Source organism: Brachyistius frenatus, unplaced genomic scaffold (assembly GCF_029030835.1).
Source record: "Brachyistius frenatus isolate BFR_SWC_R1_liver_20210118 unplaced genomic scaffold, ASM2903083v1 Contig_252, whole genome shotgun sequence".
NCBI classification, from domain to species: Eukaryota; Metazoa; Chordata; class Actinopteri; family Embiotocidae; genus Brachyistius; species Brachyistius frenatus.
In genome coordinates this window covers 275,224-289,298 of record NW_027210851.1, presented here as the reverse complement: position 1 = coordinate 289,298, position 14,075 = coordinate 275,224, and the positions used below count along the sequence as shown (strand labels likewise).

At 41.0% G+C, this 14,075-nt stretch overlaps 1 protein-coding gene across 1 annotated transcript in view; it reads right to left on the bottom strand.

Moving 5' to 3' along the window:
- slc49a4 (solute carrier family 49 member 4) overlaps positions 1-14,075 on the bottom strand; it is a 48,911-nt gene that overhangs the window by 12,128 nt on the left and 22,708 nt on the right. Inside the window, exon 6 of the mRNA XM_069720823.1 lies at positions 7,633-7,700. Coding sequence (XP_069576924.1) covers positions 7,633-7,700 — 68 coding nt within the window. The remainder of the gene's footprint in view (positions 1-7,632; positions 7,701-14,075) is intronic.

Genomic DNA, 14,075 nt, shown 5'->3' with positions numbered 1-14,075 from the left:
ATAAACACAATGAGCAGCTATGCAATTTCTCAATGTCTGTTTCTTTCTGTGACTTGTGTCACAATCTATTACTGGAGACATGCATTGTTTCACAGAGAGGCTAGATCATTTCCTTCTCTCACGTGTTTCTGAGTGCTTCCCTTAGACTTGCCATTACACAAGGAGTCACTATTCCACGAGTTGATTCAATTTGTCTCACCAGCTAAGCAGGCAGTTTGAGATGCACATTGTATTATATTGTGGAAGACAAGCCATTGGGCCATTACCCAACCCTCTTGAACTCTGTGGTTTCTCTTTGTAGCCCTTTTCTAAACTCACATAGTTGATTAGCTCCTCTCTTCTCCCCTGGGTGTTCATATGTATGCTTGGGAGAGATTAGATGAAGCTATAGAAGCCTGTATCAAAGGCAAACACTAATTACTTTTGTTTTGTTGCTCGCAGACAAGATGCTTGAGAAAAGAGGGCAGAACTTGACAATGAACTTGCAAGAATAAAAAGGCGCGCTGGAAATGGTTGATTAGTTCAGCTCGGGCTGTGAAGTTGAGTCTGTGCGCTGAGGGACGTCATCCTGTGGACGGATAATGAGAACCGCTTCACTCAGAGTGTTCCAGGGTGACATTTTTAGATGACATTAACGTCTCGGGATTTCACGAGCTGTCATTCACAGCCTCGACACATTTCCTCAGTTCACAGGAAATCACATTCTGGATTCCTAACTTTGGACTTCAGATCACTGTCAGAGGGTCGGAGAAATATCCTGATAAATTGCATTGATCACTTCTGATGAACAGAACCAAAGCCGCTCATTTTTCTGTTTACAGAAATGAGCTGGGCGCGCTGGAAAAGGCAAACTAATCAAGAGAGCCGAGCGCTTGCAACAACACAGGGATCTTATTTTCCTGCCCAAAGCTACACCCCTGAAATCTGCATCATCCATCTGCCAGTGACTGGCTCACATCCACAACCCTTCAACCGCTCCCGGTGCCCAAGAAGGACCAAATCCTCAGCCTGCACCCAGCCAAGTCCTCGTCTCTTTACGGAGAGGATCACGGGCTACTTCCCTGTATTATTTCCAATCTGATCCTCCTGTCAGAAATGCCATAAGTAGCTTATTGCCTACACGCCACCTCTGGGCCCTGAGTCCACTCAATAAAGAGCTTGGTCAAACTACGTCACACGTGTGAGACACATTTTCAACTGAATTTATGTAAGCGAGAAGCTTTACGGTTTTGGAAACCACAAACTTACAGTTACCCAAGAGAAATACGAATATCTCATCATTATAATCTTTGTTTTAAAAGGGTAAAGTCAGCAGTATTCTGGGTTTCTTCACTGTCTAAAATATTATGAAGACCAAAATTCACTAGACTCTATCCACCAACACTGCCTGTGTAGTAAAAACCTGACATACGGTACCTTATTCCTCTGTGCCACAGAATTCAATTAAAAACACAACAGTAAGCCTACAGTGTTCCTTCATTACCATGAGTATGGCTAGTCTAGGTATTTTTGAGTAAATTCCACATGCGATACATCATGTCTATTCAACCAGTGGCCAGTGGCTACGGCCCATTTTGGATTTATTATAGGCCACAGGAGGCTGCCTGCAATAGAAATCTATATATCTTTACGACATCTGAACTGTAGACTTACAAGGACGTAAGTAAGTAGGAGTGTGTGGCTTAGATGATCTGTGCAGGTAACCTTGGCGACAGGATACAGTGGGGACGGGGAGGATCAGATGTGCGTGTGGTGGAGACAGCATGTGTTGTTATTGGCTGCAACAGGATTACACCCGCTTTGCACCTGCCATTCACTCAGTCAAGCCTCATGTTAAAACTCATGTTTGTTGAGCTAACACAGGCTTTAAAATATCTCTCTGGGAGCTGAAGAGACATACAGTTGAGTGTAAATAGCCTGACAGGTATTTATCTACTTTTCCAGACACAACAAGTTATACATTGGTTCCATTAGGAGTTGTAGGACTCATTTGTAGCCAAACAAAGTATTCTGTATGACTCTGGAGCACCAAATAATGCCCCTATCTGACCAACTCGCTATTGAAGTTCAACAGCAGTGCAGTACATCATCCTGCTACCACACATACATGTGAAAACACACAAATATGAAGTAGTCTCTGTCTGAAAATAGTCCCCAACATTAGTGCCATTTACTCCTATTCTAGCAGCATTTGTTAAAAACTACAGTGGCCAACTGATAAAAGAAATTCCTGCATGTTTGGTAAAAACTGAACTACATGTCACCTTTTCTAAACACCTGTGTCATGTTGCCACGAACAAGGATCACGTTTGTTGTTTTATGATATTTGTGACAAAGACAAAAAAAAAAACAAAAAAAAAACAAAACAAAAAAATCTGAAAATAACATTGAAGAAAACACTTAGCCGTAAAGGTTCGTATGTCCCCTTTAATAAAATCCAGAGCCCTCTTACACTAGTCATTGAGTAAAGAGGGTCATGTCATCTCGAGGTAAAGTCAGAATTAAAAGCCTATCTTTCACAATCGTCTAACAGGATTTATTGGCCATAAAGATGGCATCGTTCAAGCCATGTAGCATCAGATTCCATTTTCTGCTCTGCAGCGCCGGCAGGGAATGATGAAATATCATCATTAGTATAATATTATCATTTGGTCCTGTCTTCGTTTTAAGTGAGGGACATGCAGCAAATAAACCAACAGAATAATTTGACGACCAACATGCAATCACAGACTGTCCCCTTTTGCAGGCAAAACAAATTAGGTAGGAGCTGACCCTCATTTGTGTTTGCTCCATCTCATCTCATTAACCTGGAGTATTGTGTAGCTCAGACCTCCGTGATGTGAAGGCGAATAACCTGGTTCTGTTTTCACCACCTCCTTACAGTCCCCCTTCCTCTTTTCCCAGAGCATGTAATGGGAAGATAACAAGTGAGGCTTATTAGTTATTCTTTCCACCCAAACAAAAAAACATGCAGCATGTCACTGTCATCCAATCAGTTTCTGTCTAAGCCACACAATTAAACAGATTCCAGATTGTTTGTCGAATGTTTTCACGATGGGTGGCACGCTTTGCAGCATCTAGCACCACTAATTGAAGCTGCTGCATCAACATCCTGCCATTCAACTATCCACTGGTGAGACACTGGCTGCTTGCAAACATTTTTATTGCCTGCGAGTTTTTTTTTGGCAAAAGGGCTAGAGTTAATCCCCCCAAGATATTTAGCTTTGCAAGAGTTTGAGCCACTAAAAAAATGAGAATCTGCAACACCTGCAGCACAAAAGGCACTTAAAGGAGAGCATTTTCTGATCCCTGTGGAGAACCGTGCTCAGCATTGGCACAGTACTGCGCTTGCTGGAGTGAGAGGGACAGCTAGTGGCATATAATAAGTTACATCGCAACATTAACATCTTAAGGGCTGCTGCTGGGTGAGACAAGGGACAAAGATTGCTCTCTGCTCAGGTCATTACCACAGGCTTTCCTGGGAATGTATCTAATGATGCCATGTTGCAGCAAGTTGATAAAGAAGAGGGAAAAAGCAGAGAGGCATTTAGTTTTAAGGAGATAGAGAAAAAAAGTTAATTAAAGATACCGTTTAATTTCCTGTGTTTCAGCTGTTGTAAAACGTTTCTTTTTTTATCTACCGTGTTGCATCTCGGGGCTCAACTCCCAAAGGATGTTACAATCACTATGGTGACTGGGAATACCAGCTTCCTGTGATGTAAGACCCAGCAGCAGCAGTGAAATCACAGCAGGTCACCACTCCAATCAGGTTCTTTCATTACATTATTACAAATATGTGAGTATCTAATATATGTGTATGGTTACATAGTAACTAACAAATCTGACTTTAAACTACTTAGATACTGATTTATATATAAAGTATAAAGCTGTGTATTTTGTGTATCTGTATAATGGAGCTGGAGATTGATCGAGGTTTCCGATACTGGTACCAATACCTTGCCTCATGTAGTTTAGAGGGGGAGAGTGTAACTCTGGTAGTTTTCTGTAGCTACAATTAACGGATGTCTCCTAAACATTGCACATACCACCTAGTGCTAGATGCTAAAATTTACAAATGTTCCCGAAATCCTCCACATGCTATCAGGATGATGCTAGGTGGGTGAGAGATGTCTCCGGTCCTCATTTCCTGCAGTGCACACAACTCAGATAGATGTTTTTTTTTTTAAAGGATTGATATAAGGCGTTCTAATATGAGATTTACTTATACTGAAACCAAGTGATTTTATCTACAAGGGCGGGCCGGCCAGGTGACTCTACATATTGTAAATGCTGTGATACTCTACATAGTGTAAATGCTGTGATATTCTACATATTGTAAATGCTGTGATACTCTACATATTGTAAATGCTGTGATATTCTACATATTGTAAATGCTGTGATACTCTACATATTGTAAATGCTGTGGTACTCTACATATTGTAAATGCTGTGATATTCTACATATTGTAAATGCTGTGATATTCTACATATTGTAAATGCTGTGGTACTCTACATATTGTAAATGCTGTGGTACTCTACATATTGTAAATGCTGTGATACTCTACATATTGTAAATGCTGTGGTACTCTACATATTGTAAATGCTGTGATACTCTACATATTGTAAATGCTGTGATACTCTACATATTGTAAATGATGTGGTACTCTACATATTGTAAATGATGTGGTACTCTACATATTGTAAATGCTGTGATATTCTACATATTGTAAATGCTGTGATACTCTACATATTGTAAATGCTGTGGTACTCTACATATTGTAAATGCTGTGATACTCTACATATTGTAAATGCTGTGGTACTCTACATATTGTAAATGATGTGGTACTCTACATATTGTAAATGATGTGGTACTCTACATATTGTAAATGCTGTGGTACTCTACATATTGTAAATGCTGTGGTACTCTACATATTGTAAATGCTGTGGTACTCTACATATTGTAAATGATGTGGTACTCTACATATTGTAAATGCTGTGATACTCTACATATTGTAAATGCTGTGATACTCTACATATTGTAAATGCTGTGGTACTCTACATATTGTAAATGCTGTGGTACTCTACATATTGTAAATGCTGTGGTACTCTACATATTGTAAATGCTGTGGTACTCTACATATTGTAAATGCTGTGGTATTTACAATATGACTGAAGAAAATTACTGACGATGAAGAGAATTACTTCCGTTTAACTTCGCAGAATGTGTTTAATGCGTTTTAAAATAAAAATGAGTTTGTGTGGATGCAGCCTCGGTATCAAGCTTTGGTACCGAACAACAAAGCATTGTTTGATACTAGATATTAGCGAATCACCTCAGTCGGGGAAGTTCAGTTCTCTGTCCAAAACGGACCTGTCCATACTCAAAGTTTTCCACTTTGGGTGGCTTTTTTCAGACCCAAAAATCAGGGATTTTAACAACCAGTCTTCAAAGTCAATGAATCTGAAAAGCTGGCCAATCATTTTAACAATAGGGGAGAGAAACTGGGCTGAAAAAAAAGCTGTGAAGTGTGGCTGCTAAAACAGATTTGGGGACTTATTCTTTATGGCCTTTGACTTTCACTGCAAATAATTCTGCAATGATAAAATTGATACCACCCTGCATCACCGCAATGTTTGCAAAGTAGGCAGTCTTTATTTATCCTACAGAAAAATGAATTGTCTCGAGTTTTTCACAACCAACTTTACATATGCTTTGCATAAATCCCTAAAAGAGTTGACAATCCCTGATATAAAAATCGAAGATGCATTATTTGTGTACCCTCCCGTTCAAATGGAAACTAAAGGGGAAAATCCACTATGGGAGTATTTCCAAAGTTGCAATATGAAACCAAGACAAACCCAAACGCCACCAATCAAGTTTAGCACATTTCAACAGCTGCAAAGAGAGTGAGTGACACAGAGACTGTTGTTAAAGCTGAATTTCATAACTATCAACTGTTGCACCAAAGAAAGACTAATCAATCCCTCCAATGACTCAGAGTCTATAATCAACACCAATAATTCAGCAGCTCTGTTTACATATACTTTCATCTCGTGCTGCAAACAGCTTCATTGACTAACAGCGGGAGTTATGGGCTCATTTCCCTGATTACAACTTAAAGAAAACACCGTGCCTGCCATGAACTGCTGATTGGGCCTCGGCCTGCAACAAATCTATCAGAGCAGAAATGAATCCCTCGCTTTTGCAGACTCCACACTTTGTCTTCGCAGCGTGGCTCCCTATCCATCAGCGGAGGTGAAGTGGTGGTTGCATTAGCATCAATTCCCCTCGCTCTATTGCAGTGTCCCTGGATCGGATTGTATATTAAAAGAGAGCAGATGAGATGAGGGGAGCAAGAGAGACAACACCCCTTTGTTTAATCTCAATTCAACCCTCCACTGCTCTTTACGCGGGATGTATTAGTTATTAATAGTTTTATAAACAGTGGAGCTTTTTGTCGTGCCCGGTGGATGCACTGCACTATGAATGCATGCGCTGACCAAGTGACCATATCATGATTTTTTTTGACAGTTTTAGACGTGATCAGTTTGTGTGTTGTCGCCATCTCTCTACATGTATGCATATGCTCCAATTTTCTGTATTTTTGCTTTTAACTGCAAAAAAAGTTAAAGTTGAAAAACTATTTAAGTCAGTGCACCTACTTCATGTTCTAGTCCAGTGGTTCCCAACTTCTTTGGGTTAAATAGTTTGTCTACTGACTTGTGACCATAGGTTGCATGAATCTGACTTGTAAACCGTTCAGATATGGGATTTATTAAAACATTTTTACAGATCTGAAGATTTAAAACTATCCAAAGTCAAGAAAAAGGTCAGTGTGGCAGAAATGTATATTTTCTTATCTCATATCCATTAACCATCTCCTGATGCCTCATATTTATGTTGCAACCTTTCTGAGTGCCCTAACCCACAGATTAATAGCCTACACTAGTTTTTTTTATAATACATATCTTATAGAGCAAAAGCTTCTTTATAGTTTCTTTAACAAATAATTTCCCTTACTACAGAAGTACATTTTGAAATTAGAAAAATATGATGTAGTCGGGGAGGTTTGAACTTGTCTTTATATTGTGGTCACTGTGTGTGCAACTTTTTCTGTTCCCTCTTAGACACAACATTCTATTGAAGTTAATACTGTATGTCAGACTCAGCTGAGAAGAAGGCCTGCAAATGAAAGGTTACAGTAGATGCTTATTTTCTAATTTGATGCATCACTGCGTTCATTGAGTTTTCACTAAGCTGGCTGCTGTTAGCTTGATGAATAGACCGAATCACCATTTAAAACCAGAGATGCAATGCAACTTCAAAGGTCTGGAACCAGAACAGGGAAACACTGAACACGCTATGCTGGCTTTTTAAGTTAATTCAAACCATATTCAATTGTCACGAGATGCAATATACACACAATAACATGGATGAGAAGTCTGTGTAGTTTGTTTGTGGGAGATGTTAATTAGTAGCTCTGGTATTATAGGGAAGACCTGTTACACATCAGCGGTCTGGATGTGTTTGGGCAGTTTTACTGTACAACTTCATCTTCTGCTTAAAACCAAACCCAACAGCCACCAAAAGAGACAGACACATGATAAAAAGGCGAGGGAGTGTATAACCTACCTGGCCATTGCCACTCCAAAGACACATCCGCCAACACTGGACCAGAAACCAATCCAGCCTGCATCCACCTATATGAAAAAACAAAAAACAAAATGGGACAGTGAGTTATTAAAAATGGTAAGGGCAAAGAGAAAGAGAAAAGGTTATTCTGTGTTCAACATGCAGTCCATGGCTGTGAGGACAGAGCTCGACAGGTACTAAGTGTCTGAAGTCTACCAAGGCCTGTCAATCACTACGTCTGGTGAATTGCCAGGTCTGGCAGTGTTGCATGCGTGTAAGCTTATTGTCCTTTCTTATTTACACGGATGGAAGCAAACGCATACACTTGGCCTTAAATTCAGGAGTAAAGACGTTACGGCCAAGGGACCGTTGCAGAATCAATATGAGGTAAAGTGTAGCTCCTGTCAGTCACACACACACACACACACACACACACACACACACACACACACACACACACACACACACACACACACACACACACACACACACACACACACACACAGTGTGTCTCACCCAGTTGAAAATGTCTCCAAGCGCCAATGAACGTGTTTGGTTCCCATTAATCTTCCTGAGGCAATAACTCACATTCGACCAAATCCAAGCAGATGGAAGACAATACAGCGAAGGAGCAGAATCTAAAGCAGGATGTGATGCTTTTTGCTTAATCATACTCTGTGGCGAGCTGTCAGGAAAGTCTATAATGAAGAAAAGTGGACTATCAAACTTATTAAATGTAAAATGCATTCTGGCTTAGTAAGTGATGAATGCCAAAATGCCATTATATTTGATCTAAATTATGCTCCTCTGAGTGTTTGTGTGGGCCAGCCCTGTGGATGACAGTAAAAGCTCAGCGGAAAGGCACCCATCTCTTGTTTTCACAGCCTGAGCCAGCACGGAGAAGTGAACTGCACCCCCGTCTCCAAGCAGATAATTAGGATCAAAAACATGTTAAACATCCACGACCCAATGACACCAATAATTTGTGCTTACTCTCTAACAAATCAGTTTGTGCGCCCATTCAGGAAGCTAAACAGACAACGCTTGCCGAGCTTGTTTAATTCTAAGACAAATTGCGAGGGCTGACCCGCAAATAGTTGAGATGAGAAAAGTCAACCATATTTTCATCGGTCGTTCAGTCGTAGAAAGAAAAACAACTCAAACTGTAACTTTTCAGAGACGTTACTGACAACTTGCAGAAATATTTGTTTGTGAGCGAGGCTTCCCCTTTAGAAACGTGGCCTTGTGGGTAACCTGGGTGTGACATATGCTGGGGGGGAGTGAGCGACTCTTAATGTATGACAATTAGCAGCACTGTGAAGTGCATGCCGAAAGTGCTGATGAAGTTACTGTAACCAAGTTTGAGTCTAACAGGTAACTTATTCTGTTTTGATGTGTTGTCACCAGACGTTGCCTCAAATAAACGGAGATCCCCCTCCAAATCCTCACGGTGAGTCCTTTCTGATTTGCTTGCAACTTTCCTCTCTGTGCCACACACACAACCACATACGCACGCACGCGACTGTCAATGAGGTCGGTCTGCTTGCTGGTTGTTCCGACATCCAGAATCGTCACCACTTTTGCCGTTAGCGTTAACAGGCAGTTCGCTTCATGTGTGTTCTTGTAAAAGTCAGATTTCAAAAGCTTGTGTTGTATTCTGTAAGGTCGCAGTGTTAACAATGTCACTACAGTTACTGGAGATTAAACCATTTTCTGATGCCCTGAGACGTGTATATACTGAAATATTGTAATTCACATAAACGTGTGATAACTAGTTAACTATTGGCTTGAACTAACAACTATTAGTCGACTCGGAGAATCTTTAATGTGAGGGTGGAGAGGTAATTAACTGCAGTATTCAAGGTGCCCCGCAGTCCTTAAAAAGGCTGGATTTGAAGCTTAATCATGTCTGCTGCATTGTGATAGCGTCAATAAGCTGGCGATGACTGGAGTTAGGATAGGGGAAAGTCACAACTCCAGGCTCTAGACATGTCAATGTGCTTGTTTTACCTCGATTTTCTCTCTCAATCTCTTGCTGTAAGCCATTTTACGCTAACAGTCAAAAGTCTTATCCTTTGCTTCAGTTCGACATGGTATTCCTTTTTCTAAAGTCACTCCAAGCAATCCTGAAAATCCACAAAGCAGTTTTTATAGCAGGAAGTGTATGATCTAAAGGCAGAGCAGGTGTTTGTGTAAACTAATGCTGTGTTTCAAATGACTCAAGGACTCTTACTTGTGCAGTGCTGGAATTTTGACAGGTTAGTGTTGTTTTAAATCGCACACTGCTGTTCTGCACCGACCGGAAATGACCTCCGCATGTGAACACATCACCCGATAAAATACCTGCAGCTTTAATTATTTTACCCAAAAATGTGTGTGTTTTTGTGTCCTCTGTTTAACACTTAACATTCTGTCCAGCAGCAGTAGTGAAAAAGAAACACTGTGTGGTGTTCAGGAACAGCAGCAGCTTCCTCAGACGCCTTCATGTGAAAATACTTACTTTACGTCGCCAAGATGGCGACCGTTTGGGGTGGAAAGTGTCCGGCACTGCATGTTTCTGTACTGACCATGTGAATGCACTTAAAATACTCGAAATAGTGAGTGTCAGTACACAAAAACACAGTTTAAGATGAGTGCTCCAGTAGTTTTATATTGTATCAAAAAAGTGTAATTGTGCTAAAAGAAGCAGGACACACTGGATCTACGCATTCTAAGCAACCGTATGTGACCGATGAGCTCAACAAAGCACCCGTTTCCTGAGATATACTCTTTATAATGGTGCTGAGCCCTGCGCTCAATCCTGCCGTCCACTGGTTTAACATATTTCCCACTGCACTGCAGAACTCACACAGCAGGCATTCAAGCCCCAGAGAGCGGTGTGTTTATTGGATCCTTCGTCTGTCCACTTTTAATTTCAACATCCTTTTATGTTTCAGTGGCTCTTGTCCTAGTCTCATCCCAACTCCTACTTCCTCCCTAATACAATTGCAGTGGAAGACATGCTGTCAAAATATTGTAGCGGAAGAAATTGCCAAATAACATTCAGCTGCAAAATTGAAAGAAAGACAGCAATACAACCACTGAAATGTGTTTCCTTCAAAGAAAACTGCCTAATTCTGTTGTTATTTCTTTATTTTCCTTTTTTGGGCCAAGCAGCAGCTATTGTGTCTGCAGGGCTCAAGTTAATGTGGAAACACATTGGGAGGCAGTACTCTTAATGATTACCACACACTGGGAAACACTGAACTTGACTGAAGCAAACTTCTTCACTTGGGGCAGCAACTCACTCCCACAGCAGCTCCAGATCCACCTGGCAGAGTACCGTGGCCTTGGATTCGTAGCTGCGGTTTCTCCTTCTACCTACTGCTGAGTTTGGAGTCCGTGTCGTATCCCAGTATCGTTCAAACAGTTGCTGAAAATCCACTGATGTTCATATACGACAAGCACGTAAACGAGTTGAAAATCTATGTTCATCCTCTGTTTCCTCATCTAGCTTCAGTCAAATCACCACATCACTTCCTGCTGTGCCGTTTGCCAGCTCGCTGATACCCATGTGATTCCGCCCCTCCGCTAGAGAATTACTGAATCAATCATTGCAAGTGGTTAAAACACCCCGGGTGCATTTCCAGGTAATGTTTAGTCAAGTCCTGCAATCTCAGCAGGACGGCTGACAACACAGAAGGTGGATTGGTACGGTACTTTTGTCATCTGTAAAGCATCATTCATTTGCCTTGATGTCAGTCTGGATGTTTAACATCTATAATAGTTTGCAGGCTCTCTGCTGGGGAATAAGAACAAATGTTTTTGGAGTATTTCTTGGCGATCCAAAAAAAAGAAAAAAAGACTGCAACATATTTGTCATGAGAAGTGATCGCTCCCTGCTGCCTCACAGCAGTCATGGTCAGCTCTCAATCAGACTGGCTGGCTAGCTGAGGAATACAGATGATTGAAGCATCCACATTTTGGAAGACAAACCCTGAAGAAGCATGTGAAAGACAAAGATGGAGGGAGGGTGGAGAAGAGAGGAGGGTTGAAGTGAGAGCTGGAAACAGACTAGGGATAAATGACTGCATGAAGCCGAGGTAGAATAAAGTTGCCAAGCGTGTGTGCTTTATAAGACTGAAGAGATCCTTTGATATCTACACTACAGAGATCAAACTGGGAATGAGTATGCGAGCATGCAGCACCACGTCTGCTGCTGTGAGAACGAGAGGTGATGGATAAGAAAGACGGATCTCCGATAGCAGGTGAAAACCTGCAGCTAGGGCAGACAGTAGGAATAAACTAGGATGGCTGGAAATTGGTGCGTAGGTGGGAAACATTACATCAGGTCCTGATGTGAGTATAAAAGAAGGGAGTGCAAAAGGATCAAAGTGGAATGATCATACTTGAAGCCTGTCCATTTGGAACAGGATCTGGTCTGCATTAATACCACTAACTGGAGGTACCCGGTATCACGCCAAAGCATGTAATTTATCCGCGAGTCCAATAGATGATACTGTGATAGTATGACATTTGAGCTGCGTTCCCAGTCAAATACTTTTTCTTTTTATTATGTACTGCACCTACCCTTACAAAGCATGTACTGTTGCATGCAGTATGGATACAATTGGTAAACACTACTTCCTAAAAATGTGCCTTGAACTTTGACCCTCATGGTCATATCAGTCGCGCAACATTACATGTAAAAAAAGAAAAAAGGATGCAATTTAGAACGAGTACGCTTCCTTTTAATTCCTTTTCGTCTTCTGCGCAGGGGATCGTGGGTCAGAACAGCCAGAGAAGCATGCTAGCCTGCATCCTGGTATTCTCGGCATACTATGTATGTATCTTTACTACGTGTAAAAAGTATGGTGGCTTTGGTATAGGCACCACAGACCATGTGGCTAGATTTAGGCACAAAACATGTTTGGTTAGGTTTAGGGAAAAGATCGAGGTTTGGCTTAAAAATAGGTAATTTTACATCACATACGTCCGGTAAGTTACTTAAAGTAGGTTACGTAAGTAAAAGCAGTGGACTGACGGGTTTACGACACGCTTTGCTGTGACACCGTGTTGGACCGACACAGGCTGAACACAGGGAATGATAATTGGCTCCAGTACAATATAGCAATTATCAGCAAATGAAAGGAATACCGTGCTCAAGCCTGTTTGTGAGTACACCTCCCATTTGCATTAAAATGTACAAATTATTGGAAAGCATGAGGAAATTAATAGGAAGAATGAAATTGCTCTCTTTAATCTATCTGTTAATGCTTAGTGCAGTGGCCTGCAGCTCTTAATGTATATTTTAAATTACCAGAAAGAGAACAGTGAGACAGAGCAAGGGAACATAACATAACAACAACAACAAAACATTTCCAATGCAAATGCATGTGAGGTTCAAGGATAGAAAAAGGATAATAGCTCTACATAGAGCTCATCTTGTGCTTTAATAAAATACGCATTTCCCTCCCTGAACAGCATCTGTCTCCAGTGTTTAGAGATCCAACAGAATCAACATAGCTTACAGCTGATGGAGAAACAGGACAAGTTAAAGATGCGTTTGAGATCTGTGGGCGCTTAGTGAGCTGAAAAAAAAAAAAAGAAGAAGATGCAGTATTTGTTTTTCCTCAGTTCAACTTGAATTCAAGAACAAACATCTCCACACCCAGAGAACAGAAGAAACACTTCAGAAATCTTCGGTTGAATTAGTATTCCACCTCAGCATGATTCACATGCACCACTACGCTGTTTTCACTGTGGTTTGTTTTAAGCTCAAGTTTTGTACCCGAGGGACGTCCCGTAACGTAGCTCACCTTGGTGCAACACACTTCTTATTGCTACCGCACGTTTTATGTTCCTAACTAGCAATGATGAAAGGAAATTTGTGGGAGAAAAAGATCTTTTGAGAACAAATGAAATCTAAGAACAATTCAGTATGCGCTCTGCTGCCTCTTGACAGAGGCATAAAGTAGACGTGTGACAAGGAACGTCTCATCCTCGTCTCTCCTGTGTGTGATCTCCTGCGCAGCTGCTGATGATAACCTTGAAAAGATCCTCCCTTTGTCTTTTGACATACTGCTGTGTCGAGACCTGGAAGATGTAAACTACCCAGAGCTTTTTCTCTAACCTGCACTGCACAAGCACCCACTGAACTTTTCTTTCTTTCTTTTTTTTTTTTTTTTTTATCTGCCTCAGACTGAAGGTGTGAAGCAGACATGAGAATGAGGAACTGCAATTGATTGTGTCCTTCAAAAAAAGATGGACAGAAGCTGGGAGTAGGTTTAATAAGCGGGAGAACAACAACGCACCAAGATCAATCTTTCCTCTTATTTTGTACTTCCTAGAATTGTGAATAAACCTAGAAATATATTTTTGTATAGTGAGGGACGGGGTATTTGAACAGTATATTCACAGGAGGGTAAGGGTTCGTTAATAAACCATTGCGGAAAAGTTCAGCT